At 41.2% G+C, this 26,385-nt stretch overlaps 2 protein-coding genes and 1 pseudogene across 2 annotated transcripts in view; 1 reads left to right on the top strand and 2 right to left on the bottom strand.

Annotated features, from left to right (window-relative positions):
• Positions 1–8,189, bottom strand: part of LOC142964707 (cathepsin Z-like) — an 86,159-nt pseudogene extending 77,970 nt beyond the window's left edge.
• Positions 8,190–11,231: 3,042 nt separating this feature from the next.
• Positions 11,232–12,532, bottom strand: LOC142964706 (transmembrane O-methyltransferase homolog). Its single transcript, XM_076105191.1, has 3 exons — positions 12,277–12,532; positions 11,661–11,857; positions 11,232–11,555 (listed from the first exon to the last, which is right to left on the bottom strand). The coding sequence occupies exons 1-3, from the start codon at positions 12,530–12,532 to the stop codon at positions 11,232–11,234; spliced, it is 777 nt and encodes a 258-aa protein (XP_075961306.1).
• A 3,156-nt stretch (positions 12,533–15,688) lies between these two features.
• The window catches only part of LOC142964733 (LIM and calponin homology domains-containing protein 1-like), a 72,339-nt gene continuing 61,642 nt past the window's right edge, over positions 15,689–26,385 (top strand). Inside the window, exon 1 of the mRNA XM_076105233.1 lies at positions 15,689–16,180. Within this exon, the coding sequence (XP_075961348.1) occupies positions 16,076–16,180 (105 nt within the window). The 5' untranslated portion in view covers positions 15,689–16,075. The remainder of the gene's footprint in view (positions 16,181–26,385) is intronic.

Here is a 26,385-nt window from a genome sequence, read left to right as displayed (position 1 = left end):
AATTACAGGTAACGATCTTCACCATTCAAACATTGAAACCCAAAGTGCTCTCTGACATTACACGATGAAAAAGCTCTCGTTCAGTTCTAATTGTGGCTTTTCAGAAACACAGTGCAATGAGAGTCAAATGCTCTTCCGAGTCTCGTTATGTGGTGTGAAGTGAGTTTATCAGAGTTTTATTCTGAAACCTTGAAAGGCTCGACAGTAAGGGTTGCCAGGTTGCCATTGGCAACTATTTGAAGAAATTGGTCACCAATTACGGGCCTTTGGTCAGTGGCAGCTACTTCCTAACATGTCAAAACAGGGACAGACGGACAGAAAATGTGCGTCTCAAATCGAATATATACTGTATATATTTCAATATTTGTAGTTTCACCTTTTCAGATAGTTGTTACTCCCATTTCAACACCATCTCCTAAAAATGTGTTAATATACAACGGGGAACGTTTATATGTAATGCATCTGAATGAGCTTCAATTTCAATGAATTATATTTTCCAACTAGGGTATTATAAAAAAAAATGTTTTTTTATGGTTATGTTCAGCATTAGTGATATTTGATTTGGATATATTATGCATTTGGAGCCACATGATGTGGAGTTGGATCTCACAGTCACATGACAGACTGGTGGGCATCTCTGGAAGTAGAGATAATGGACGAGCTAATGATGATGTCACTCGAGGGACCCACGAGCCAAGACTTCAGTGCTGAAGGGCCGATGGATCTGTGGTGGGAATCCGCACAAAAGGTCCAGAAAACCAAACAAGCAACCGGTGATTCGCTGGATTCATTTTGAGGGATTTCTGAAGAAAATTACAGCAGCTGCACTTCTGGTATTTTGTTTACCAGGAACTGATGGTGGACACGTTAACTGATAACACTTACAACCTAAATTCTGAGATAAAACATAAACTTCAAAGAATTGTGTTCAGTTACTGTAATAGAGCTTTTTTTCACTCTTTCATTAATAAACTGCATAGAATCTTAATCAGTAAAAATACAAGGTGACTAACCATATTGTCGTATTTTGGCAACCAAAAGCCGACTGCTGAATTGATCTTTCCAGTAGTTGCTTTTGTATTTAACCTTATTCACTGTAGTGAAAAAGATACATAGAGGAACTGATAAAGGACCCTGGGAGCCATGTCTAATTCACAATAAATTCAGCTGCTGATGCCATATTCACAACTTGAAATGTCTACTAATCTACAGTATAACATCTACTAATAACAGCACAAAGTGTTTTTTTCAGGTAAAAGTGCATTGATTCATTAAAAGATTTATTTTGATTTCCACATCTACCTGATTAAAGGGGAACCTGAGGCACTGCAGCACGGTGACCTTCTACCTCCCAGCAGCACGGAGGAGAAAAAGTATTCCCTTTTAAACTGGCCTTGACGGGTCCGACTATTCAAAAGGAAGAAAAAGCACTTGCCTGATGAAATGTTGCACGAGAGAATAAGAACAAAGCATGTGGTGCTTTCTCGTATTCAAATCTGTTTTTTACAAAAAGAGAAGGATTTCTAGAGAGGACCACTGACCGCGTTTCCACTCTCCTGTAAAGAGCCAGCACAATGTGATGCTCCCCAGTCACATGGGGCTCATATCAAGGATACTGTACCTTTGAAGTATAATAGACCCACAGATAGCTTTAATGGCGTGAAATGTGCCACAGTGCAGTTACACCCACCGTGATATACAGACCTGTCAGGAAAATCACCCAAATCAGGTCAGTTTTGCACTCAAGTAAAAATGGAAAAACTCTGGCCCAGACAGATTTAATCAGTGTCTGATTTACCACCTCTAACCACCTAATGTCCCAGTGCCACGTTCACATCATATACAAAGAAGTATAATAAATCTGTGGAGGAAAAAACATTTTTTTTTATTGAAGAGTTGTTCGTCTCTGCTCTCAGCTCGCTTACAGAGGATAATGGCCATGAAATGGGGGCCAGAGAGATAGCAAGAAGAAATCTAATATTATTGTACCAAACACCGCCGTGCAACTGGGAATACAGCACAATATTACGGTCTTATGGTATATGCACCTGGATTTTGATATCTGATAATAACCAGCAGTTACTTGTGCTTGAAAAGCTAACAAAGCATAATGACTCAACAGCAGCCACATTAGCAGGATGCAATTAAACGAAGCCTTTTCCCATTAAACGTTGGATGTTGTTTTCATGCTCTACTTTTCATTGGACACTGAACCCTAAAGAACAAAATACAAAATTGCATGAGCACACACACGCACTAAGTGCAAATCAGACTGCAGAGCATTTGTGAAAGTACAGCAGGTGCAATTTAAAGCTGCAGAACAGCGAAGAAATGGACCGTGTGGTGAGATTGTTTTCTCCACTGCTGTTTTCGAGGTCAATGATGAACTTTGAACTTTAGCTGTTACGCTGTTCTGGACTTAAAGTGGCAATACTAACATCTACAGTTCTACAGAGCAAACGCCTTCTGCTGATAGAAATGGTGCGATGTAATTGAGACTAAATGGACCGTTTGGTGAGATTTACTTTAGTCCACTTGCAGGAATGCTTTGACATCTTTGGAACCAGTAACAACACACTAGTTCAGGTTGTAAGGACTATGGCTGTAGGTAGTTGATCATCACAAGGAAGCTTTTCATTTGATGATCTTGAGCAGCCATACATGTTATGTTGAGATGAATTTGAGAAATTTAAAGAAAAAAAAATCTTCACCGGTATCATCTTCATGACATTCTGTAATAATCAACTCACATTTCACAGTAACGTACTTGATGCATCAGATCACACCCTGGCTCATACTCCAACACAAGCACAGACACTGAGACACACCTTGATTCACATCAGTAACAAAGAAAACGGCTCCTAAATGGACCTTGCTCCAGGTCTGCAATGGCTCCATTGTTTGAGATGTGATCAGCTGTGCTGCTGCTGTGACCCAAACCCATTCTGTGTCCTAATGAAAAGTCCATTTGGAAGACAGCCACGCTGCCTCCTCTTCTCATGTGGGCTTATAAAACGAGGGTCTACACGGGGGAGATTGAGGCGCACTTGTCCTCCATTCTCAAACAAGATGAAAGAAACCATGGCGATGCATCAGATTAGACATCCACAGCAGTCATTAGGGGCTGCGTGCAGGAGAATCTCTACAGAAATCACAGGCAATACCGCAGCAAATAGCGGTAAAGAACAACAGCGAGGGGCCGTGGAAGTGAATTTATGCCATTAGGGATTTGTCAAGATGGCCTCAATTCAAGTGTGTTGGTCAGATATTAAAGAATATAATTTAAATTTCATATAATGCTGTGACTATACTAACTGTCATAAAAAAAACATTCATGAATCACATGATGCTTATTCTGCTTCGAGGCTTAGTATATCTACGGCTACTCTCGGCAGTAATGGACTCATGGGAAATAAACTCGGTGGCTTCATAACAGTTTCTACTCCACCCATGGCAGTGTGTTGGAATTACTCTCCATTTGAAATAAGGTCATTATAAGACCTGTTCTTGTGGGGGCAGGGTGGAGCATGTGCGGGGTGTGTGAGGGTATTAACTTATTAAATATGGTATATTTAGATAAACTTTGCCACATCCAGAGGAATTCACATTGCTTTAATATTGTCATTTGGCAGAAATTCAATCTAGTTCCATTGTTTGTTTTTAAACTGAGAACACACTTTAAGGTTATTATAACCTACAAACACGAGACGCTTTATACAAAGTGACTATTTCCACCAACACACACAGGTTCTTGCAATGCAGCTCTAGGGATGACGATGTCCGGTGATCACTGGGGTCCAGACTGAAATATCTCAACAACATTTAGAGGAATTGATGTTTAATCTTGCACAGAGATTCATGGTCCCTAGAAGTTGAATCCTACCGACTTTAGTGATTCCCTGATTGCTTTGTCTTTCAATACCACGAGGTAGACATTTGGGATCTTGAGTGAAATGTCTTAACTATTTGCTGGACTGCCAGGAAATTGGATACAAACATTCATGGTCCCCAGAGGATTAATTGTAATAACTTTGTTGATCCATTACGTTTTTCTCGAGCGCCCTCAGCAGGTGGAATGTGTCCAATACGTATTTGATCAAATACTACCAAAACTCATGACATACACATCAGCCTTTACTTAGTGTTTGGTGTTCATTTGCTAATGTCTGCATGCTAACATGCTAAACTAAAATAGTTAACATGGTAAACATCATACGTGCTAAACATCAGCATGTTAAAGTTATTACTCTACGCGTTTTTAGCATGTCATAAGGAGAGTATGATTGGAGTCACGTTGCTGAGCATTTGTGGCCAGTTTTGTTTTTTCTTCTTCTGCCACGTGATACAAGGTTCCCGATTCCAGTTGTAAATATCATTTATGTTATAAATTGCCGTATCAGAAGACAAACAACTTCAACACCAATTTGTATTTGCTGACTGTCAACAGCAATAGCACTTAAGTCTCAAATGTAATGTAATGAATTAAATCACGTGTAGCAACTTTGATTTCACCGATCACCTTGGAATAATATGCTCACTTAAAGACGGGATATAAACGTGATGGAGAATACCCACTGTGCATTTCAATCAAATAATCCTCTCCTCTGCTCACCTGTGAGAACTTTCCAGTGGCCATTCATGTCTTATTTTCCTGGCAACTTATAGATCAATGCATTCACATTTCTCAGGCTCACCTTTTTGTGTGTATTTTGTGCTGAAATCAATACGCCCTCAGTGGGCTTTCAAAGGTTGATGATGCAGAAACACAATTGATCCATTAATAAAACAGTTGAGTCCAATCCATACTGAACAAGAGAATGAACATTTGGCTACATGCATTCACAGGCGCACACACACACACACACACAAGTCACCCAATCTGTTTTTCGAATCTGGTGGGCCAAGCAAATGCTTGAATAATACATAACAGGTCAATGATAATAAGATGTCCTGTCGATGTACGTTTATTGAAGTAATTGCACTCGTTCCATCTCTTCACCGAGAGTATTCCCCCTCCAATTCCCTCATCGACCCTCTCTATCTGTCCTGTATCTCTCTCCTATATGGGCCCAGTGGCTGAGCACAATCCCTTTGCCTTTTCGTCACAACGTTATGCTATAATAACTTCTCTTACAGTAAAACTACTATCTGTATGCAAATATGCCGCCTCCAAAATTAAATTTGCATTTTGTCTGAATTAGGAATGTCCCTGTGATATCAGTTAACTAGCTAGTAGCTAGCGTTAGCGTTTAGCTTGCATTTAGCTGATTTTTAGCTTCTAGCATGCTATTGCAGTTTAGATTATCGGCAATTAAACCGTACAATTATGCAACTCTCTGGATAATAACAGTAGATACGTGTTGAGCAAGCTAACGTTAAAGATAGCTATAGCAAACGAATCAAGCAGGACAATCACATGCTCGGCATGTTGCTAGCTTGATACCAAATACCGTGATGCCAATGACGGCAAACAATTCACTTTTTCAAATTCATGACATGAAAATGCTTTAGCATCTTACATTTTGAAGTATGAAATGGAATAGAAATACTTTTCTGAAATAAAACAAAATCAAAATAATGTTACATTTTTAAAATATGTCAATAACTAAATATATTAGGGTTTATTTATAGTCTACAGTTTTAAAGTGGATGAAACTAGTTAAATAAGCACAAGATGTAGGCTATTCGTATTTATAATGGAGCCAAGTTGTCACCATTTCATATCGTAATGAAAATGTGTGAGGACAGTTGTTGTGCTTGTCCAATTTTCCCTCGGCACCCTGCAAGTGCTCTTAACGTCTGGAGTATGAGACATGGACAGCATGTCTTGCTTCTCCCCATAACTAAAAAACCTCAAGCGTAGGAGGCCTCTTCAACCTGGAGCAGAGAAAGTACATTGTGAGAGGCTTCAGCCCTCTTAAGACACCGCGTGGTGGGAGGTCTATTTTCTCTCAATCTTCCCTCTCTCCACAGGGAGGGTGAGTGTGTGTGTGAATGCATATGTGTGTGTTGGAGGTTGAAGTCTGGGTCAGAGGCGGGTGGTAGAGTCACTTCACATTGTCAGATCCCTCCACAGATTAACAGAGAGAAGCTGTGTTTTCATTTTTCAATAGCTGACACTCATCAGAATGATAAGAAGTAAAGGAGCTGACCTCCTGAATGTGTCCATGGCTTAACTGAAGCTTCCTTTATCAAGTGTGTGTTTAAGTGATGCATCTCACAGGGAAACCGTTTGTAAACGATCTTTATACTTTTTATTTATTAAAATGAATCTCATTAAGTTATGTAAGTTTTACAAATAATCTTTTGGCAGTACCATATTAGCACAGTTAGTAACAGAGACTATGTAAACAGTGTAGCGTCAATAGCATTGATCATTTTGACTGGGTAAAAGTATGAATGAAAGGAAGTTGGAGGGACAGGACAAAAGGGACGTATTGAGTAAAATAATATTTAAAAAAATCCTGGCTATACATATACAGTATGTATATAGTATGTACATATATATGGAGGTGTAGAGAGAGAGAGAGAGAGATCTATATAGAAGTATAGATTAAATATAAATCAATGTAGATTCACAGTGCAGACTCATACAGGTAGGTACAAGCCTATAGCTCTCTTATAAACAACTCTACAGGCAGTTTAAAAATAAAGCTGTGTCCTCACTCCTGAAAAAGGTGGGGGGGGTGTAATCACAACCTATCACAGTGTACCAAATATAGAAGTCCCTTGGTCTCTGGAGAGGCCATCAAGTGTCTCCTTTCTCCTTTGACTCAACCCACTCTAGTTGATGAACCAGACGCAGAGGGGAAGGCTTTGTTCCTTCACTGCCTGAGAAGACGCATGGTGAGAATTTAAAATGACTTTGTGGTAAAAAAAAAAAAAAAAAGGTTGTTTATGCTGCAATTAAACACGCTGATAAAAACTTTCCCAACCACCAAATTCTCATAACTAATAAGAGATTGTAGCGGTGCAGTCGAGGCCAATTCAGTTGCATTCAGTCGTCAACTCAGTTAAGACTAACATGTAGTGACACAGTCGAGCTCCTCACAGAGAGCGTTTGTTTCCACTGATTACAAAATAATAATAAAAATATGTTTATTTCACACTTTTTCAACTGTGACTGGGTAAAGGAGCTTCACATTATTTGCTCCTGTAAGTTTTCTCTGGGTTAAGTGACTTTATGAAGTGTATCCCCTCAAACTGTCTCTACAAGATGACAGCACCAGCTGGTTGTTCAAATGTTTCTTATGATTACCTGACAGCTCCACTCAGCATTATGGGGCGTTTCACTGTCTTTGAACTAGTTGGTTTGATTTTCTGGCCCGCAACTTCACTGTTCTGCTTCACTCTCACCGTTCTCATCAGCATCGTTTCCGGGACTTGACTCCTATAACCAGAAGGGTGGGGAGGTTATTATTTTGTTCTTCTCACAGTATTTAGCAAAAAATCTTAATACGTTGATAAACAATGGACAAAATATCGTATTTATGATTATCTCAATATGTAAAGTTGATGAAATTGTGTAAACCAACACAAATATACATGTGACCAAAATCCAGCAAAACTGCTCATACTGTCAAACATCATCTAAGGATATAGAGTCATAGACGGTAGAACAGCCAGCACATACAAAAAAACATAGCACAACATAGCACAACATTTTCTGCATAACTTTGACGCTCACAGCCACTGAAGAGGTTTCTGACTCAGTTGTGAATGTATCCTGGTGAATAGCTGGCCATATAAGTTCCCAGCAGTGCAATGTCGGGTGTTTGGGTATGAAGGCCCGGCCTTTGTTCAGAGGGCCCGAGGGCAGCGGAGCGGAGCTCTTTTTAGAGTTTGATTTATAATTGAAAGCTGTGTTTACATCAGCTCTCCAGCCTCCGTAGCACAGAGAGCAGTTCAAAGCTTGATGAAGGAGGAACCCAGAAATTGAACCCATTCAAATTGGAATTTTTAGGGAAATTGGAGGAAGAGGCGAAGGTTGGGCTGGTCATAGAGCATGGTGTTTACACTTGATTGTACATCACTGTGTACACTGGTGGTACTCTGAAAAGAGCGCAAGGAAATGTTAAATCATCTCTGACAGCTGAGACATTGACCACGTCCTGGCTCTGGCACTTGTGTTGTGGGAAGGTGGGAGACTCTCTAGGTGGAGAGGGCAGTGGAAGCTGCAGAGCAATCATTACGGTTGGTCTGCTTTGTGTAATTACATCCACACACTGGCTATTTTGGGACATGCTGCATACTGCTAAAACTATTGTAATTCTGCCAGTATTCAAAATTCATCTCTTAGTGTATTGCGCTTTGTTGAAGGCAAATACAGACAAATATGTAAACATCAACATGGGGGCAGGGGTGAAAAATAATTTTCAAAAAGCACCAGCTGCACGCAGTGGGGCACCAGCATGCATGTTAGCATGTGTGGCAGCCTATGGCATTATGTTTTCTTCATTTTAAGGCCACCCAAGAGGGCACTTCTTCACATTTTCACCACTGGAACAGCAAACTAGAGAGCATTTCCTCAAGTTTTCTCCACTGGAAGGGCAACGTAGAGGGTACTTCATCATGTTTTTTCTACTGGAAGGGCACCCTAGAGAGCACTTCTTCACATTTTCTCCACTGGAAGAGCAACGTAGAGGACACGTCATCATGTTTTCTCCACTGATAGGCACCCTGGAGGGTACTTCGTCAAGTTGTATCAATGGTAAGGGGCCCTAGAGGACAGTTTTGCCTCCAACCACCCACCTTGAGACCACCAGTAAGCATGAGAAATAGCATGAGAGGTAAACCAAATACAAACTTCTAAACAGATATATAGATGTACATAAACATATGTGTACATGAGCCTGGTGGGGAATCGATGGACAAGGGATGAGTGTAAATCATGCAAACCAAAAAGTGTTACTGCTTTTATTTTCACTTGTGCAAATCGGATTCGGGGGAAAAGAAAGAAAAGTTGAGTGAAATTACTGATTCATTTAGACCATGTTGTTTTTCTTTATTAAATGGGAATATCAATGCATAATTCAAAACTGGTGTATGCATATGCTGATTCAGAAACTTGGAGTAAATATTTACAAAGACAACAAGCTGTGCCAGAAAAAAAGAATCCAAAGTCTTGAATCTTTGTTGTCATCAAGACACGAGTTCTTTCATTACAAAACCCAAATTGCAAAACTCCTTTTAGTGAATGAAAAAACTGAATCCTCACAGATGATTACAGCCATCCTGAATGCTGCTATTTTCTAAGCAAAATTCTCCAGATTGCTAATTAGCGATAATAATATTCAGTACTTTGACTTTCATGCAGGAAATCACTGCCTCAGAGTGGGCGTCACCTTTTCCCCAAATGTTACACGTCTTAATTTGGAATTAAAGTGTTACATTCTGATGCTGATTATGAGACGTCGTATACTAATCAGTTGGTTGTTTATGCTTCTGCAGATCTCAATAACAGAAGTCGTATTACCGGCTGGGGAGCAGACAGTAACACTTTCCTGTTTCATTTTCTATGTTCAGCAAATAGAATCGCCGCTTCTCCTGCTGTGTGCGAATAATGATCCACGCATGAGATTATAAAGTATTCATGCAGCTCGTCAAACTCACCCAGCTCCATTACCCGTGTTCCTCTGTGGAGACGTTCACAGTGAACAGTTTAACTGGCCCTCATCTCTGACCATGTATTACCTAATCTCCATCTCTAATTTATAGTCGCTGACAATTTACACCACTTCCCCTGACTCTCTTTTTCTACCTGTCTCTCTTTAACTGCAGCGAGCTCTCTAAGTTTGTATAATTTTACTTTCATTGCGCTGTTGTGTAACAATTATCACCTCAAGTCGAAACCCACCCCTAGGCTCTTGGAAATATTGCATTTAATTAAATTGTGTTTTTGCACCAATATTATTTATTTAAATGCTGCACTAAATTGTCTCTAAACCACGTAATGGCCTTCCTGCTGCTTTGAAAGCCTCGGCAGTGTCATTAGAGACACTTTCATAAAACTCCATCTGAGTTCTACCCACAGGACAACCGTGATTCTCCTCATCTGAGAGGCACCGCATGCTGGAGCACCGCATCTTCCACTGCATGACCGGTTAGTGTGGGCTGATGTTTGTAAAGAAAAACAAAAAGAGGGGGAATAAAACCACTGGGAGCAATTTGTTGAATAATGCTTTATTTTTAATCGTAAACATTGACATTGTGGTCTGACAAATAAATATCTCAACATGCACCAGAGGGAGGGTGCATCAAAACAAGTCTGATGTGGATCATCGTCCTCGTCATGAATGAATCAGAACACATTAAGTGTCTTTACGTCACATATTCAAAGGTTATGTTTCCTGAGGGTTTACAACTGATGTGTCCTGCAGGGATAACATGTGCGTTTTTAAAATGGGTGGCATCTCCCTGCTTGTTTTGTTAAACCTACGTCAATGCCCGAGTTCCTCTTCTTTTAAAAAGCAGAGAACGCCATCAAGTGGTGTCTCTGTGCTCTACATCATGTTTTCTTTGTTTCCTTTGTTGTGAGGAGAGCTGATTGTGTGAGCAGCTTTGTTGTTTGTTAATATTACAAACAAAAGGACAAAGTATTTTGTATCTCCTCTACCTGTGTGTGTTGTTGGAATCATTATGTGTAATTGCAAATACCAAACCTGACATGTGCATTACCAATGTATATTAAACTCTGCAATATCAATACCTCATTATGCAATAATGTATATTGAGTGGTTCAGTCTTACTTATTATTATATTTTGCTTTTAACGGTTTACTTATTTACTACATCTTGTTGTTGTTATTATTGAGGTTTCTTGTTATTGCGCTCTCCCCTTTGCTGCTGTAACACTGAAAATGTCCTCGCTGTGGAACTAAAAGGATCATCTGATCTAGTTTGTCGTTTGGGGTCCATATATGATGAGGCAACCGAAAATATGAAACATACGTAGTAATATTAACCTTTCCTTTTTTGGCTGTAAATCAGATATTTAAAATTATGAGTAATATATAGAATGAATACTGCTTTATGTTGTAATACATACATATCACTTAACAATTTATGGAAGGAAAAAACAGTTGTGTTGAAAATAATTTATTCAGCATGTGTTTTTTATCCTGCAGTACTTTGACCCACAAGAGAAGGTGAAGTATTTAACACTATTGGTTGATACAGTCCACACAAAACCTCAAAGCACACACCTACATCTTTAGACTTTGTTCTCACTTCTCAACTTGTGCTTTTCTTTTGGTAGAAGATCTCCGTCATACACTGAAGCTCTGACTTGACGCTGTAGCGGTCGGGCCTCGCTCCGATGTGACCCAGGACTTCTCTGCGATCTCCGTCTCTTTGGTTCCTGTAGATCAGGAGGACGGAGCAGCCAGAGGGGCAGAGGAGCTGCTCTTTCTCCAGAGCCAGCAGGTCTGGGAGGTACTGCTCGGGGTCATGGTCCATCAGCACCAGATTGAGCCCCTCGCTGGTCCCTTGATTGAGCTGAAGGAAGGAATGCAAAGACGGGATGGCCTCCGCTGAGCTGGATGTCAACACCTGGAACTGAAGAGGGGTTAGAATCCTTCTGGTGAATTTAGCTTTCCTTTCAAGGAAATAGAATGTTTGCCAATTTATCTTCTATTTAAGTGCAGCCTTCCCTGGGCGTACCTGGGAGTGTTTGAAGCCAGCCACCAGTATGATTTCCTCCCCTAGCTCAGCTGTGAGTGGGTCCAGCTCCACTGTGACCAGTCTGCCAGCAGAGGGCAGCAGACGCAGCATGCGGACAGAACTGTAGCCACAGTGCATCCCGAGCTCCAACACCCGGGAGGGACGGACACGCCTCACCGCTTCATCCAGTGCTTCACCTGGGAGAGGCGACAGGTGATGCTGATTCCTTCATCGGCTTGATGACAACTTGATCCTTTTCATATCTGTGACTGATTATTGATCTGACACTCGTTCTTTTATTTCAACGTAGAGCACGATTCGTTACACTGTGGACATGGATTTCCAAACAGAAAGCTAATCTTTTTCAATCAAATAGGTCAAATACAGTTATAGTAAAAACTTAAGTGGTGTCTTATTAATATAATGTGAGGAACTTATGGCTGATAGATACGCAGTTAGATGTAAAATATTATTCTAAGAGAATTAAGTGAGTGAAATACAAAAACCACAGTGTTCATTTCACATAAAGTGAGATTTTCACATAAAATCCTCTTCCCTGATTTCATGAAGACAGTTCCTTGTAACTGAATGCACTAAAGTGATTCTGCATACTGACCCGTCTGTGGGCTGATGCAGAGGGACGGGTGTGTGTCGGCGTACAGGTCGAAGGTCTCCAAGACGCTGTCGGCTTTGCCGTGGGTGCATTCGGAGAACACAAAGGCGTGGGTGCTCCTCACGCACACTCTCCCTCGCAGCAGCCTCAGCGTCCAGGCCAGAGCTCGATGGCACAGCGAGGCAACTTTGACACGATAACGAGCGGACGCCATGATGATGGCGGGGAGCAGTGGGACAGAAGCGACCACGAGCCACATTTTATAGGATGTGAAGGAGACAGGAAGACCCGTGAAAACCTGCAGGTGTAAAGAGGAGAGGCAGGAGTGTGACTGAGAGGACGAGAAATGAGATTCAAGAAAAGTGTCACATTTCTAGTTCTGATTTCTGCTTCTCTGTTCCGGTTTTGAATAAATCCCAGCTCTGATTTGTCTTTTCAGGCAGCCATTAGCAGCTGTTTGACACAAATTACGAGGTATTTTATGATTCTATTTTGGTTAAAAAGATAACCTAAAGAGAGGAGAGAAGGTTCTCTATGTTGGCATGTTCACTGTGTCACACTTGATTCTTCTTTAGTCTAAAATAGCATTGTGGGGACATTATGACTGCAGGAAACACTGTGACATACAGTATGTGTGTTTCTCCATATTATGACTAGTCGTTATTACCATTATTGGTGGTACATAATTGTCAAGATGCCGGTTTTATACTCAACCTTACACATCACTTAACAGGAATAATAAATAGCATTAGGGAGTGCGTGAAGCAATATATTAATTTAATTATTTCTAAGTCTTTTTAACTGGCAACCAGTACAAAATAACTGAGCTCTGGCACCCCCTGCAGACACGTTATGGTATTTCTGTTGGCAGGAGCCTGTTATAGTGTTTCAACTCTTAACTCATTACAATGTAGAAATAATATAAGTCACAGGAGGCAGAATGCCTGCATATTTATCTTACAATCAAATACCACAGGAAGTGCTTTCACTGAATAGATCTGCTCTTGGAACAAAGAAAGCTCTCAACCATCTTTTCAGAGTCCAACAATCAACTCTCAATACAGTAAATACACCACACCAGGATTCTGACTGTAAACACAGTGATGTGGTATGGTGGGCATTTTGACAATTTCTAACAGTAAATTAACTAACTGCATTCCCCTTTTCATGTTAAAAACATTATCATTGTGGTTCCATAAATATATGTCATTGTACCGGCCCTGAAGACAATAAACCAAATGACACAGTGGAACTGTTCAAAAATCTAAAAAGCAGAAAGATAAATCCTGTCTGCAAAGATTAAGGGACACATAAATAATGTTAAGTTAAAACTAAGTGCAAAACTAATTATTCATCTTTAATAGATGCACTATCTTTGATTCATAGGTACTTGGAATACATTTAAAAAAAAGATTGAATATACAATAACATTGTGTTAAAGTTATATATTCAAACATTGGAAAAATGTGGATTCTGGAACATTTTTAACAAAGAAAATGAAAAATTCTAACAAAGATGTTTCTTTGTATTTCCTGAGACAGAAGTAATGACATATTTGCAGTAGAGGTGTAATACTTACCGCACTGCCCTGGTGTCCGTCCAGGTTGAGAGTGTTACCTGTCAAGCACAGATGGGACCGTCACTCCTGGAAGTCAAGAAGGTGAGCAGCTTAAAAGAAACCGTCAGCCTCCTGAAAAACGGACCATGATTGTCTCCTGAACAGATATATTGTGGCACAAAGATTACATGAAAGAAATCCACTAAACTGTTTTTGGTATCCAGGAAATCGAAGACTGAGGAACAGGAGAGAGGAGCGGCGAGTGAATCATTACAAATGAACACATATGCCTGCCTGAAGCTCCTCCTCCTACTTTACAGTACTGCTGCATTATTCCACAAGAGGTCAGCAGATATGTGAGAATATCACCAGGCCTGTGGACACACGTCTGTGTCTGCAGGACCTGGATAAGTGCATATTGGTGGTCATCAAACCTCGGATACAGTTTCATAAACTAATGGCTTTTAATGTTTTTTATTGTGCTTAAGACATGTTGAAATTGTTTGTGTGTGGCCTCTCATTTTGAGAAACATCCCTGATTGTCTTGATTTATTATGGAAGCTGTTTTTGTATAATCTCATTGACCACAGAGGGCATATACTTTACATTAATTACTGTCAGAAATGTCTTTATAAAGACTTAAGGAGACCACAGGGGGCAAAACACTTGATTTTAATCAACAGTATCTGGCTTGGCTGTGCACTTCAGCAAACACAATTGACCATGTTTTCAGCAGGGGAGATATCAAATTTTAATTGCAGATTACATATTTTAAATAAATGTTCCCTGGGCTTCAAGTGCAAGTTCCCTGCAAGTTTACCATCCAAGACATTTTGTAATTCAGGTTTAGGGGCTGTCTTTAAAACTTAATAAATGGGGCTAATTAGAAAAGTTTTCCCAGCTTAGCCATTTCCACTGTTTCATTAGGTCTGCCTATTAAACTTTTTGTTTATCGGCCTGGTCGAGGGAAACCTGTGAACCTTTTTACTTGCAAAATGTAGTTAGATTTATTTGTTATGATTAAAACAATTCATAGAAAAAGAGATAATGAACAAAAATAAAAATTCTAAATAGTATCTGTGTTAATTGCCTCATAATGATCAACGACTGGAGTTATGAGTCGGCTCTTTGCTTTTTGGTGCCTTTGCTCTAAATCAGTGAACTTAATGCTCTCAAAGTTGCCCCATATAGTTGAAATGGGTGTGAGATCCCCAGTGTGTTGCTGCCCTCATTGGCTGGTGGTGGCGTCGCGCTGCTCTGTGTATTTCTGGCCATTGGAGCGGATCATACTGTGGTGTGCAAGTCCTGTCGGTCCGGATGCATCACGTTAGCCAGCTGCAGCTAGATTAATACCGGAAGTAAGGCGGTTTTGCAACCAAAATAAGAGCCTAAACAAATGGCTGGTGGAGTGGATGCCAATGAGCAGTAATAACACTGACAACAATTTGTGAATGATGAAATTAGTTTAGATTATAAAACAAAGAAATAGTAATAGATATTAATAGTATTTTCTAGTGTTTATTTTTTATTTAACAATGAGTTAATAATGTCCTAAGCAATTTCCGGTCACCTGTCTTGTTGATTTGTTCATTTTTTTTTTGCGCCAAAAAAAGACATTCACTTCCGGTTTCCATCGGCCTTTAGTTTTGAGAGTTGCAACAGTAGCGAGTGGAAGCATTTTTATTTCAATTGAATAAATGAGTCTTTGAAGAATCTGCAAATGTCTTCAAAACCAGCGGTAGGTTAACTGATATCTTTATCTTTAAGAAACATACACTAACTTTAAGTAATATGACGCAATGTAAATATAATAAGTAATAAGATGACAATTGGTTAGACGGCCTGACGTTACGTTAGATGCTGAAATTATTTTAATGTGTGTGACAGCAAGGGTTTCTTGTTACTACATTAATTCCCTAAATATTTATTGTGTTATATTTGAATCCCCCCATATTGTGAAAGTATGTGCCTACGCTTTTATTTTGAACGGTCTAACCGGAAGCGATATGGGTGACTCTGGCTGACTTGATGCTGGTTGTTCTGCCTGCAGACTCCCAACAGGAGCGACACTGTGGAGCAGCAACTGGTTCGTTCGCCTCGCCGGTGCTGCTGCTGCAACACAACCGACCGACACAATTCACGTCTATTTTTCGGTGGAATAACGCAGCACTGAGCTGATTTTCACACCTTTTTATTATTTTTTTTTACAAGCTTTAATACTTGGAGAGCAGAGCTTCTTCGCCAATGGCCAGTCCGGTTGCAGACATCGGACAGTCTCATCAGCATCACCCTGTGACCGAGGAGTCGGCCGCTGACTCCGCGTTTCAGGAGGCGCAGGAATGGATAGAGGTGAGTCACGCGGAGCACTTAACAGAGTTATGAATGCTGTTTTAACTTCGCTTCCCTTCTCGCGCAGGTGTTTTGTTGTATTGTCGCGTGGCCCTGGTTACTGGTTTTGCAGCCGGTACCTGCAGCGCCTTCTCCTATAATCTGCAGTTTGAATTTATTGCCTCGTCACCTGTTGAAAGGTGACTCAAACTGCAGTTATATGACTTATTTCTGACAAGATATTCCTTTGAAGTTTGTTTGGTTAAAGTGTGCTTCTTGCTCAGAAATGCATTTTTCGTGAATATATTTAATTTATTGGTATTTTAGTCTTCTGCAATATCACATTCCTATAATAACTTGTGACTGAATCCCAATGAAAACTACATTAAAACCCTCAAAATAGAAACCTTCATGCTTAATCTCTACAGATGGAGCCTTACTACAGTAATGATACTGCACATAGTTGTACTCGACCCTCCTGAATGTTGCAGCAGGCGTTCAGTTGTTCTTGATGGAGCTCATTGTACAGTAGCTGTGGGGCCTGGTGCGTGTTTGGCTGAAAACAAAGAATGCATCATGTGGAATGGATTTTTTTTTTTTTGCCTCATTGAGAGCCCAGCCTGGTGAACAATAATCACACAAACGAGGTTTTGTTCTGGGAGCATTTTCAATCACGACACTTGCCTGCCCTCCATGGCGTCTGACTGTGTCATCCTGCAGCGAGCTGTCCTCGCGACCGGCCGGTTATCTGTTGCACGTCGGTGGAATGCAGTCGCAGCTCTGCAGGTTTACGTAAAGGCTTCACAAAGTGATCTGAAGCTCGCTGTGGCACGAAGTGAACGGTTCAGTGTAGCAGGGGCGTGGACGAGGAGTATGGGGCTGTGGGTTGCAGCATCTAAACTGTAAACTAAACTGTTGAATCCCTGCATGTTTATTATATCTTTGTCAATAGCTCCCACTCTGCACTTGTATTGGCCAAATGTTTCCACCCATCATTTATAGTTCTTTATTTAATGCATGTCTCTGTACCACCAAGAAGACAATTACAACATTTCTATATATAAAGAGTTTTTTTTTAATACGTCTATTGTTTGACTAGTATTTTTTCGACTCTGGTCATCTTACTGACCTGATGTGTTTTCATGTGTAGATATTTGCCATACTGCGTTTGAACTAATCAAAGTGTACTACATCTCAGATTAGTATTGAAAATGACAGATCCTCTTGAAGAGTGTCAGCAGCCATTACAGACCTATTTAGCAGCACCAAACTCCTTGGAGGCCCATATCAAGTCTTTAAAAAGCCACCACTGACCTAGAATCTCTGAGGCAGATCAGGACCAAGAGCTCAGAAGACGGCAGTGAACTGATACCTCTCCTGTGTGGCTCTTTTGTCACCCTAACCCAGCGGGGACTGGTTTCATTACCCATCCACACCTGGTCACCTCAGGGAACCAGGGACAGGTTACTGGATCCTGGATGTGTGGAACAACACAAAGCTTCAGACAGCATTAGCAGCGGTTAATGTTTGACGGCTTCTTATTCAATTCATTTATTCACATGCTGTGTCATATATGGTGTCAGGACTCGAGGCGAGCGGTTATAACGACGGGTCTCCTGTTTGTCATTTATCGTCAGGAATAAAACGTGCAAAGAAGCTGCAGCCGGCGTCCTCGCTGTGGACTGAGTTCACTTCTTCAGTCATACATCCTTCATCTTTGTCCTCTCGTTTGTTCCTTTTTAAGTTTGTAATCGTAACTGTTTGCGTCAAAGACCTATAAGTGCAATATTAAATTCTTGATTGCAAAGGCACATCTCTATCTTCTGACCTTCTACAGGTGTGCCATTCTTAAACAACGGCTGCCCATCTTACATATTCTGAAACATATACTGTAAAAAACAACCAGATAACATTAACGGGTCTTTGCAGAGGCACGTTTGATTACTTCATCGTGCTATTTTAGGGCCTGTTTAAACTACGTGTATTTGGCACGATTTTAATAACCCACAGCAGTTACTCTTAAATCTGGTTTGTTATGGCAGTTGACGATAATTTGAACTCTGCTGTGGATTTGCTAACCACACACACACACACACACACCCTTAAGAGTCCTGTTGAAAACCAGATTTATGCCTCTCTGTGAACGTGGTCTGGTGGTCCTGTCACCGTTGCATCCGGAGTAGAAACTGCAGTTCGGCGTAGGATTTCACCCTGTAGCTTAGCATAGCACCACCGTCATAGTAAATGACTGTGTCAGACATTTGTTGTCTTAAGAAGTTCTTCACACCTGTTGCGATACACAGCAGAGATGGGATGCTTTGCAGCACAGTAAATGGCTTTGCAAGTTAGATCACAAAATGTTTCCGAGCATCTATTTCTGTGCAATCACAAAGAAGTAATCATGTTCATGTTCTTTCACTCACAGAAGGGTTTGCTCTTAAACGGCTTTGCTAGATTGAGAACATGTTGATTCATTTAGTGTTGCTGAAAGGAAAGATAACTTCATCTTCAACTTGCTTCCTGTTTTCTTCGCTACTAACTGTCTCTACCAGCATTCAGAGAACAGGAGCAGCCATGGTCGACCAATCACAGTTGGTCACATTTCTCCTATCATCTCCTAATTTAAATCCTCTTAAATGTGTCACCATGGGGGCCGAGCTCAGACAAATGGCAACAAAGGGCCCCGTCTGTAAAAGCCAACGCATTGAAGAAGCGCTCACACCTGCACTCATTACTTCCTGTGTCTGCCGCTTCCTCTCACCAGCTTGTCACTAATGCAGTCACTAATGACGGTGTTTAAGCTCCTGTGATCTTCACAAGAGCCCGACTGGCCCCTTTGATGAGGATGATTGATTTGTGTCACATAGCCACAGGCAGTGTGCATGAACAGCAACCCAATGAGGTTATCTGACTGCTTCATTGCTATGATTTTGGAAATGGCTGTTTATTTGCCAGACGATGATCTTGTTAATGCTGGATTTAATCGTGTGTCATACATTTGTAAATAGTTCTTCTTGTCAAGATGTCCCTTTTTTTCTTCCAGAGCTTGTCTCAACTAGTTCTGCGTCTCCTCTCTGTTGGTTCTGCTTTGTCTCTTTCTCTGTAACCCTGGATCCCCACCTCCTCCTGTCCAAGTCTTGGCATGTTTAGGGGGCTGTGAATAACAGAAAGTTCCATTGTGACCAGCCTGAAAGGGAGGGTGATATCATCTACATGTCAATGGCTGATATCATTCCAGTGATATCATTGTACTCCACAGACAAATCACCAGACGGATCCATGTCACTAGAGGATTAATCCTCATTCAGTGTTTCAGTCTACACAAAGTATTTCATCAGGAGACTTGAGGTACGAGTGTTTTTAGTATGTGTGCAGTGTTGTAATGTGTGTGTATATAGGAGTCAACACACAAATAGGGGTTGTGTGTTTATTCTTTGCATCCTGAAATCAGCTAGTAAGTCCTGTGAAAAGGGCAAACGGAAGACATCCAATCGACACTAGACTAGACTATGTTGCCAAACAAACAGCTTTCAATCAATCACCATGCATAGGTGCAATAAGTACAATTAGGACCAACCTAATCAGACTGGAATGAGACGCAGTTCATGAGGTTAAAGTGCCAAACGGGCTGAGACTTGATGACGGCTCCTGCGGTTTGCTACGGAAACTTTGAGTTAAGGTGCCAGGAAACGATGAGCCGAGCCAAGCAAATGGGCCAAAGAGTTTTTAACACTGATGATGATCCTCACGCATTGTGAGGACAATGTGTCATATCTCCACACTTCCAGATGCTTTGTTCGGTGTAAGATGCATTTAAAGTTTCTTTGCAAAACCAGTAATTTGAATAGCGGTTGTACATTGTGCCAATAATATAACACTGTGTCATGGTTTTGTGATTTGATTGATTGATTTTCTGTTTGAACGTTGTGTGGAACAGAACATTCAGAAGGTAGTTTTCATTGAGAGAAATAATTTAATATTTAAATTTCTGCTTTTCAAACCCTTTTGAAATATGGAATTGTTTTGATGTTTTAGTAATCAGCACTTTAAAGTCGGCCACCAGATAATCGTCATGCTTGAACTCCTGTGTTTAAAGTGGAGGCTTGTTTAAAGCCGACACGTACTGGAGTTCTAATTGGCTTAATATTAATGGCCTTTGTAGCTGTTTTTGCAATCGTGATCAGATAATCGATGGTGCTTTTTGAAGTACATTTAGTTTTTTGCTGCACACACACTATTGATGGATACTCATGAGGAACCCTTTGTCTCCGGTCTGATTCTCACCATGACAGCCTGTTCAGCGACACAGACCCCTGACCAAAAAGATCACATGCTCAATCTGACAGTAATGATGCGAATCCATCAACAGCTGTTTGTCTGTCAAAATGTCCTTGAGTAGCACTTTCGTACCAGCACTATACAATGTTCATGTTCTGAATCAGCGCTCGTAAAGGCTCTTTTTCCTCGTTGGATCCCATGATGGCAACAGAACTTGAGAAATGTGATGCAGCACACCTCTCTGTTCTTGGCCCGGGGCTGTTTTGGGAAGCTGGCGCCGTGTGCTTAGAAAGATCTATAGTCTCCTCTGAACTCATCCATGATGTCATTCCCAGTTTGGGGGCATTGTCGTTCTTTCCTACAGAGTCCACTGATGTGTTAAGTGCTGGGATGTCTCGTCAGTTATTATCAAAGTGCATGAGATGCACCGCTGTGACTACAAGCCAAGGAGGAGTGTACTTTTAGAAGGAAATGTCTGTCAGTGAAGGGTTTAGGCTGGATTGAGGACGTCCCCTTCATCACTCACCATAGTGCTCCGATGAACTGGAGGTCCATGGTCCAGTCCATGGTCCAGCACAACCCCCCCCCCCCCCCCCCCCCCCCTCCCAGTGCAGTACACAGTTTAGTGTTTTATTCCGGGATGAGAATTAAGTTGGAACATGGACATGATTCATTTCAGGAGCCCAAGTCTTTCATTTTGTTTCTCTGCATTCAGAGCAAAATTTATGACTTCTGCCGTCAGTGTGGTTATGGTTACGTAATGTCATATTTAAGGAATTTGGACAAATTGGATAATGAGTCTGATTCATGCAAATTTCATTAGCAAAGTAGGTAGATTGTGTTTACAAGATAGTGGGTTGCAATGTTAAGCTATAGACTGACATGAAGTTTCTATCTTTCATGGATCCCTCCGGGGAGAGTGTTACATTTAGCCATTTTTATCAGCGCAACATGCTGCTAATCACGATCCTAAAAATACTTTTTAGACGTTTTACGGCATGAAGGACAACAGTCTCCACATGCTTGTTGAATAAGCTTTATTGGCCACAGTTGTAGTGGCTTGTCATGCATCTATGTTGCCTAAATTGAAGCATCCACAGCTCTATTGATAGAACAAGTCACAACATGACCGTCCACGTTCTGCTCAGCTGAGCTGGAGCTGAAACAAGTGCAACACAAAATTGGATGCTGTTGTATTTTTTTTTACAATTTGATTAAAGCTCCTTCTTTGCCAAAACACAAATCAGCGTCGCACAGCTTCAGTCACTCACACAAATGAGAAATCCCTGAAAGTAAGATGCTAATCACTAATCCTGTGGTTATGATCTTCTTAATCTCAGCAGAAGCCGTCTGTCCTCTCCTGCTGAAGCAGGGAAAAGAGCCGGCGTGTTGACACTGCAGCATTAGAGAGAGAGAACAAGGGATTAGATGTTTCAGAGAAGCAGGCCTCGTCATTGCACCTATATGTCCATTATTTCAACCCCCAAATAATACAGCCATCTTTTCAAGTTCTAGCTATACCTTTTTAAATGATATCAGTGCTAATGCGACGCATCAGTGTGTTGGATATGGCCAGATGCTTTCGTGTATGATTTGGACAGTGTGTTAAGAGAGCAAAAACCCACGTAGTAAACAACAATAATGCACTTGTCAGCAAATGCCTGCCAGTCTGGGTCCAGATGGGTCTTTATGAACACACGCACGTTTGGGTTGAGAGGCATTCATGTGGTAGATTACCAAAGAAGATGGGAGATTAGCCCCCCCCTCCCCTCCCTCTCCACTGTGTTTGCACGTCTGAACATTTGTGTTCATTCAAGTCACTGAAGCAACATGAATCCACTTAAGGTTATTCCATATTGTTCTGGAGATCCAATCTCATATCGGCGGTGACATTTAGGCAAATAATGACCACAGTTTCTGTTTTGTTTTCATACTTTCTGAACTTGAACGCTGAGTCACTGATCGTCAGCCGTTCTGGTGTTCACGTGTGTCCTGCCTGTAGCCGACTTGCGTAACGTCCTTCATCGCAAGGAGCTTTCAAATGAAGCAGTGGGGTTTTTTTTGGCTGCTGTTCACTTCCAATAACAGCAAAGTGGATATTTGAAAGCTATACCTGCCAAACTAGACACACATAAGATAGGTGCTCCTCTTGAAGCAGGAAGGAAAAGAGAACTCAAATGGCTCAACTTATCTAGTGAAATCTGCAGGTACTTCATTTTACAATCAAATATATTCAAATAAAGTAGAGCACTAGGCAAGGTGAAAGCAACTTTATCCAGTTAGGTTGATGACAATTTATCACACACAACAGTATTCTTTAAGAAATCATCTTTGTTAGGGTGAGTAGTTGATGGGTTTCCTAAAACAGCCCTTTATTTAAATGAGACTATCTGTGGGTTTAAGAACAGATTTAAGACCGACTGGCTAACTGGCGCGGATTGGCCGATTCTTGTGTCACATGATGCATTTATTTGAGTTTACGAAGTGCCACCCCAAATATTACATAATTACATGTTACCCCCTGTGATATACATTATATACCTACCTGTCCAGGATATACCCTCACAGGATGCATGCTGGGATAGCCTATAGCCCAGCTGGATCCGAAACTGGACAAGTTGTAACAATAGAAGGATGGAGTTATATAACATCCAGCAGAGCACCGAGAATATCAGCTGCTCAGTCTGGACGTCCCTTTGACTTTCTGGCTTTGTGTGCGTCTCTGTGTGTGTGTGTGTGTCTGTTGGTGCCTGATGTTCCAAGTCTGTCTGTGACAAGGTGAACATATTCATCTTGTTCAACTGTCAGGTCTGTGTGTTCATGCGCTGAAAGAGAAAAGGAGCCTTCAAGGAGGAGAGAGAGCAAGGCAGCCTGGCACTCAAACTGCAGTGCGACACACACACACACACACACACACACACACACACACACACACACACAATAAGCACCACAGTGAAGGAGGTACAGCCGGCTGTGTGCCAGGGCTGCACAGCCACTCTCTGCAGGGAAGCTGGTAACAATTGTTGTGACTTACCACACTAGCCAGTGCAGCTAATGCTCACGCTGAAGACAAACATAACTGACAGATGTTGACGGCATGTTACTGAGGCCTGGGAGGTTAGGCGTTTAAAAGTCTATTTCAAGCATGATCAGAAACCCTTTATCCAAAAAGACTTGCATAATAATAGTAGAATAGGCACAAGATTGCAATATGAATGTTTACGTGTACCTCACTCTCAGTAACTTTCTGTCCTTTCCCGTGTGTATCTGCCTTTTTGTCTGAATTTGTTTTTTCTTTGGTCGTACTTGTTGGCGTCCAACAGGGTGTTGACAAGCTCGAGGTCGGGCTCTCCGCACACCCTGAATCTAAGAAAATGAGATCTTCTCCTCGTATAATGATGAGACATTCAAGTGGAAAATAATGAAAGCTAATGAGCCGGAGAAACCTCCATTCTGTTGGTTTCCGCGCTGACCACAGCTGCTTCAATTAAGACGTTGCCATTAACTATTTCTTTTAAAGAAAAGAATCAAAGCCACTGCAAGGCACTCTTGAATTAGAATTTATGATGCAGTCTGTGCTACTTCATCACGAAAGGCACAGCATGTCCGAAAAGCCCTGGAGTTGTTTCCAGTTAATAATGCTCCTTTGAACTAACTATTAATATGAAATATGTTTAGGTTTTAGTTGAAGGATCTGCTCTCCTTTTCATCAGGCAGCAGCCACAAACCAAAGACAACCTTGAAACACACAACTCCGTAGAAGTGTTCTCCTTCCTGTCTGCTTTAAAATGAATCAAGTGATTTTTAAAATATTCAACACTGGTGTTGTGGAGTAGATACAGGGTGAAAGCAACCATACCTGAAACCTGCTCTGTACAGTCACCATGACCGCCATCGCTCCTTGATCGTTTAAAATCCACAAAATACTTCACTTCCTCCACATTTTCTCATCTCACCCGTTCAAACTGTCTAGTCTTCTCTGATCTTTGCCATAATTACAGGCTGTGCCTCCTCTGTCCTGTAATCTGCCATCACTCTATTGATTGCCCTTATTCAAAGGCAATGTGGGCCGCTGAGCGTGCCTCCCATTCAACTCAGATTTATTGATTTGTTTAGTGGGCTTTTGACCTAAACATTAAAGGTTCAAGTTCTTACCCTAATTTGAAATCTTTCTCAAATGTGCAAGACTCTTCTTCAGCCCTCCAGCAAAGACCTTTCAGTGAATAGTGTGCTGTCCTCATCGCACATCTGCTGAGCTTCTTCAGTGTCCAACAGTCTTATGTATCTGGTGTATGTGTGATAAAAGAGCATGACCATCTGTTTGATGGACAGGACAGAGACTGATGTTCCTCCACCGTCCAGGGGATATTTTCTAATTGGGTCATGCAGGCTGAGCTAGTTTCCTGAGTTTGGGGCACTGGGGAGCTGGACTCTTTCTGACTATCGAGGGAGCAAGTGCAACCTTGCACTGGATGGCAGGCTGACTGATTCAAATAGACCCGTTTACTGCCGATGTCATGATTACATCATAGTGTGAGCTGGAGGCGAAACGAATGAAAGACTGGAGGCAAACACGAATCACCTCAGAGTACTGGGCTAAAGTTTAGCATTCAAAATGTTGCCTTGCTATGTTGTTGGGTGTCAGAATCAATGTGCATGTATTTGATTTTATAGCTTCTTACTTTATCTTTGCCTGAAATGCACATTTGATTGTTGATCAATGTTCAGCTGGGTGATATCTGTGTTTGAGATTGTTCTGCTTCAATTCATCATCATTTTGAGGATGCAAAGTGACTATTTTTAATCAGGAAGGTGACCTCAGCTCTTGCCTTGTTTCAGATAGATATTTAAATAAGATATTTTCTGTTTCAAGCTAAACGTGAAATTGTTAGTCTACATGTGAGATAAAAGTCTCAGTATTGTTTTTTGCACTGCAGAGAACCAGAGGACTCACGTTCGCCATGAATGGAGGCTTTTAGGACTGAGTGGGATGCCTTTCATTGTCACACACACACAGTCTCATACACATGATTCTATGCACACACACTCTGACATTCCTGAGCCCCTTAATCCTCATCCCATTCAAACACACACACACTCACAGAGCTCCCCAGCTGGTCGTCCTCCCCAACAACAATGCATGCTGTCACCACACTCTGGAAAGTGACACAATTGTCTCTCAGCTGACTGGCATTTGTCTGGAGAGAGCTGCATGATGCAGCATTGCTGCCTGTCACTAGTGTATTTCTCTCTTTTCAGAGGGGGATTAATCTGTAACTGCAGTCTAGGATTCTACTCCATAATGCTATAAGTGTGTTTAAAAAAAAAAGTGGTCTTTCAAGAAGTTTATTAGAAAAGTGTATTGAAATAGAATGACTCTTGGTTTAAGATGTAAGAATCTAATAGTGGATTGATAAGATGCATGTTTCTGCTTCCTGTCTCTTCAGAATTGTTGAATTATTCTGTCAGTATCTGTCTACACACACTCACTGTGGGAACACGTGTACAATGTAGGGGTCTAAAGACAAACAACTGGCCATCCATCCTTTTCTTCTTTTCTAGAGCAAGGAAAGATGCAGTGCCTCGTTAACTTAATGCTAACTACTGGATCGGCTCATATTACCATTGCACTGAAGCATCAGTTTTACTGTAATGCTGACTGGTGCAACACAGCACTGATCTGTGTGAGGTTGGTATTTTATGGGATAAGTGTTCAGACCGAGAACAAGCTTTATGTGTTGCGATACTACAGGCAGCAATAACAAGTGAGCTGAACAGAATAAGAATTGGGTGATCATTAAAAGAAGAATACAAACACCTCGACTCAGTACAAAAATGGCTCCACCTGCTGTCCAGAAACTCAAAACTCATTGACTTAATATCTGAGGAGATGGACACCACCATACGCTGTGAGCAGCAACACTGGGAACCCAAAGCAAGAACAAACA

Source organism: Anarhichas minor, unplaced genomic scaffold (assembly GCF_050575085.1).
Source record: "Anarhichas minor isolate MPS153535 unplaced genomic scaffold, ASM5057508v1 ptg000031l, whole genome shotgun sequence".
Classification (NCBI taxonomy): domain Eukaryota; kingdom Metazoa; phylum Chordata; class Actinopteri; order Perciformes; family Anarhichadidae; genus Anarhichas; species Anarhichas minor.
The sequence above is the reverse complement of the archived record's forward strand: the minus strand, read 5'-3'. Positions and strand labels throughout refer to the sequence as shown.

Coding starts and splice junctions, on each gene's coding strand:
- LOC142964706 (XM_076105191.1), bottom strand. CDS start 12,532: ATGTGGCTCGTGGTCGCTTCTGTCCCACTGCTCCCCGCCATCATCATG. Junction 11,858..12,276: donor CTGCATCAGCCCACAGACGG/GTCAGTATGCAG, acceptor CGCCTCTCCCAG/GTGAAGCACTGGATGAAGCG. Junction 11,556..11,660: donor CTGGCTTCAAACACTCCCAG/GTACGCCCAGGG, acceptor ACCCCTCTTCAG/TTCCAGGTGTTGACATCCAG.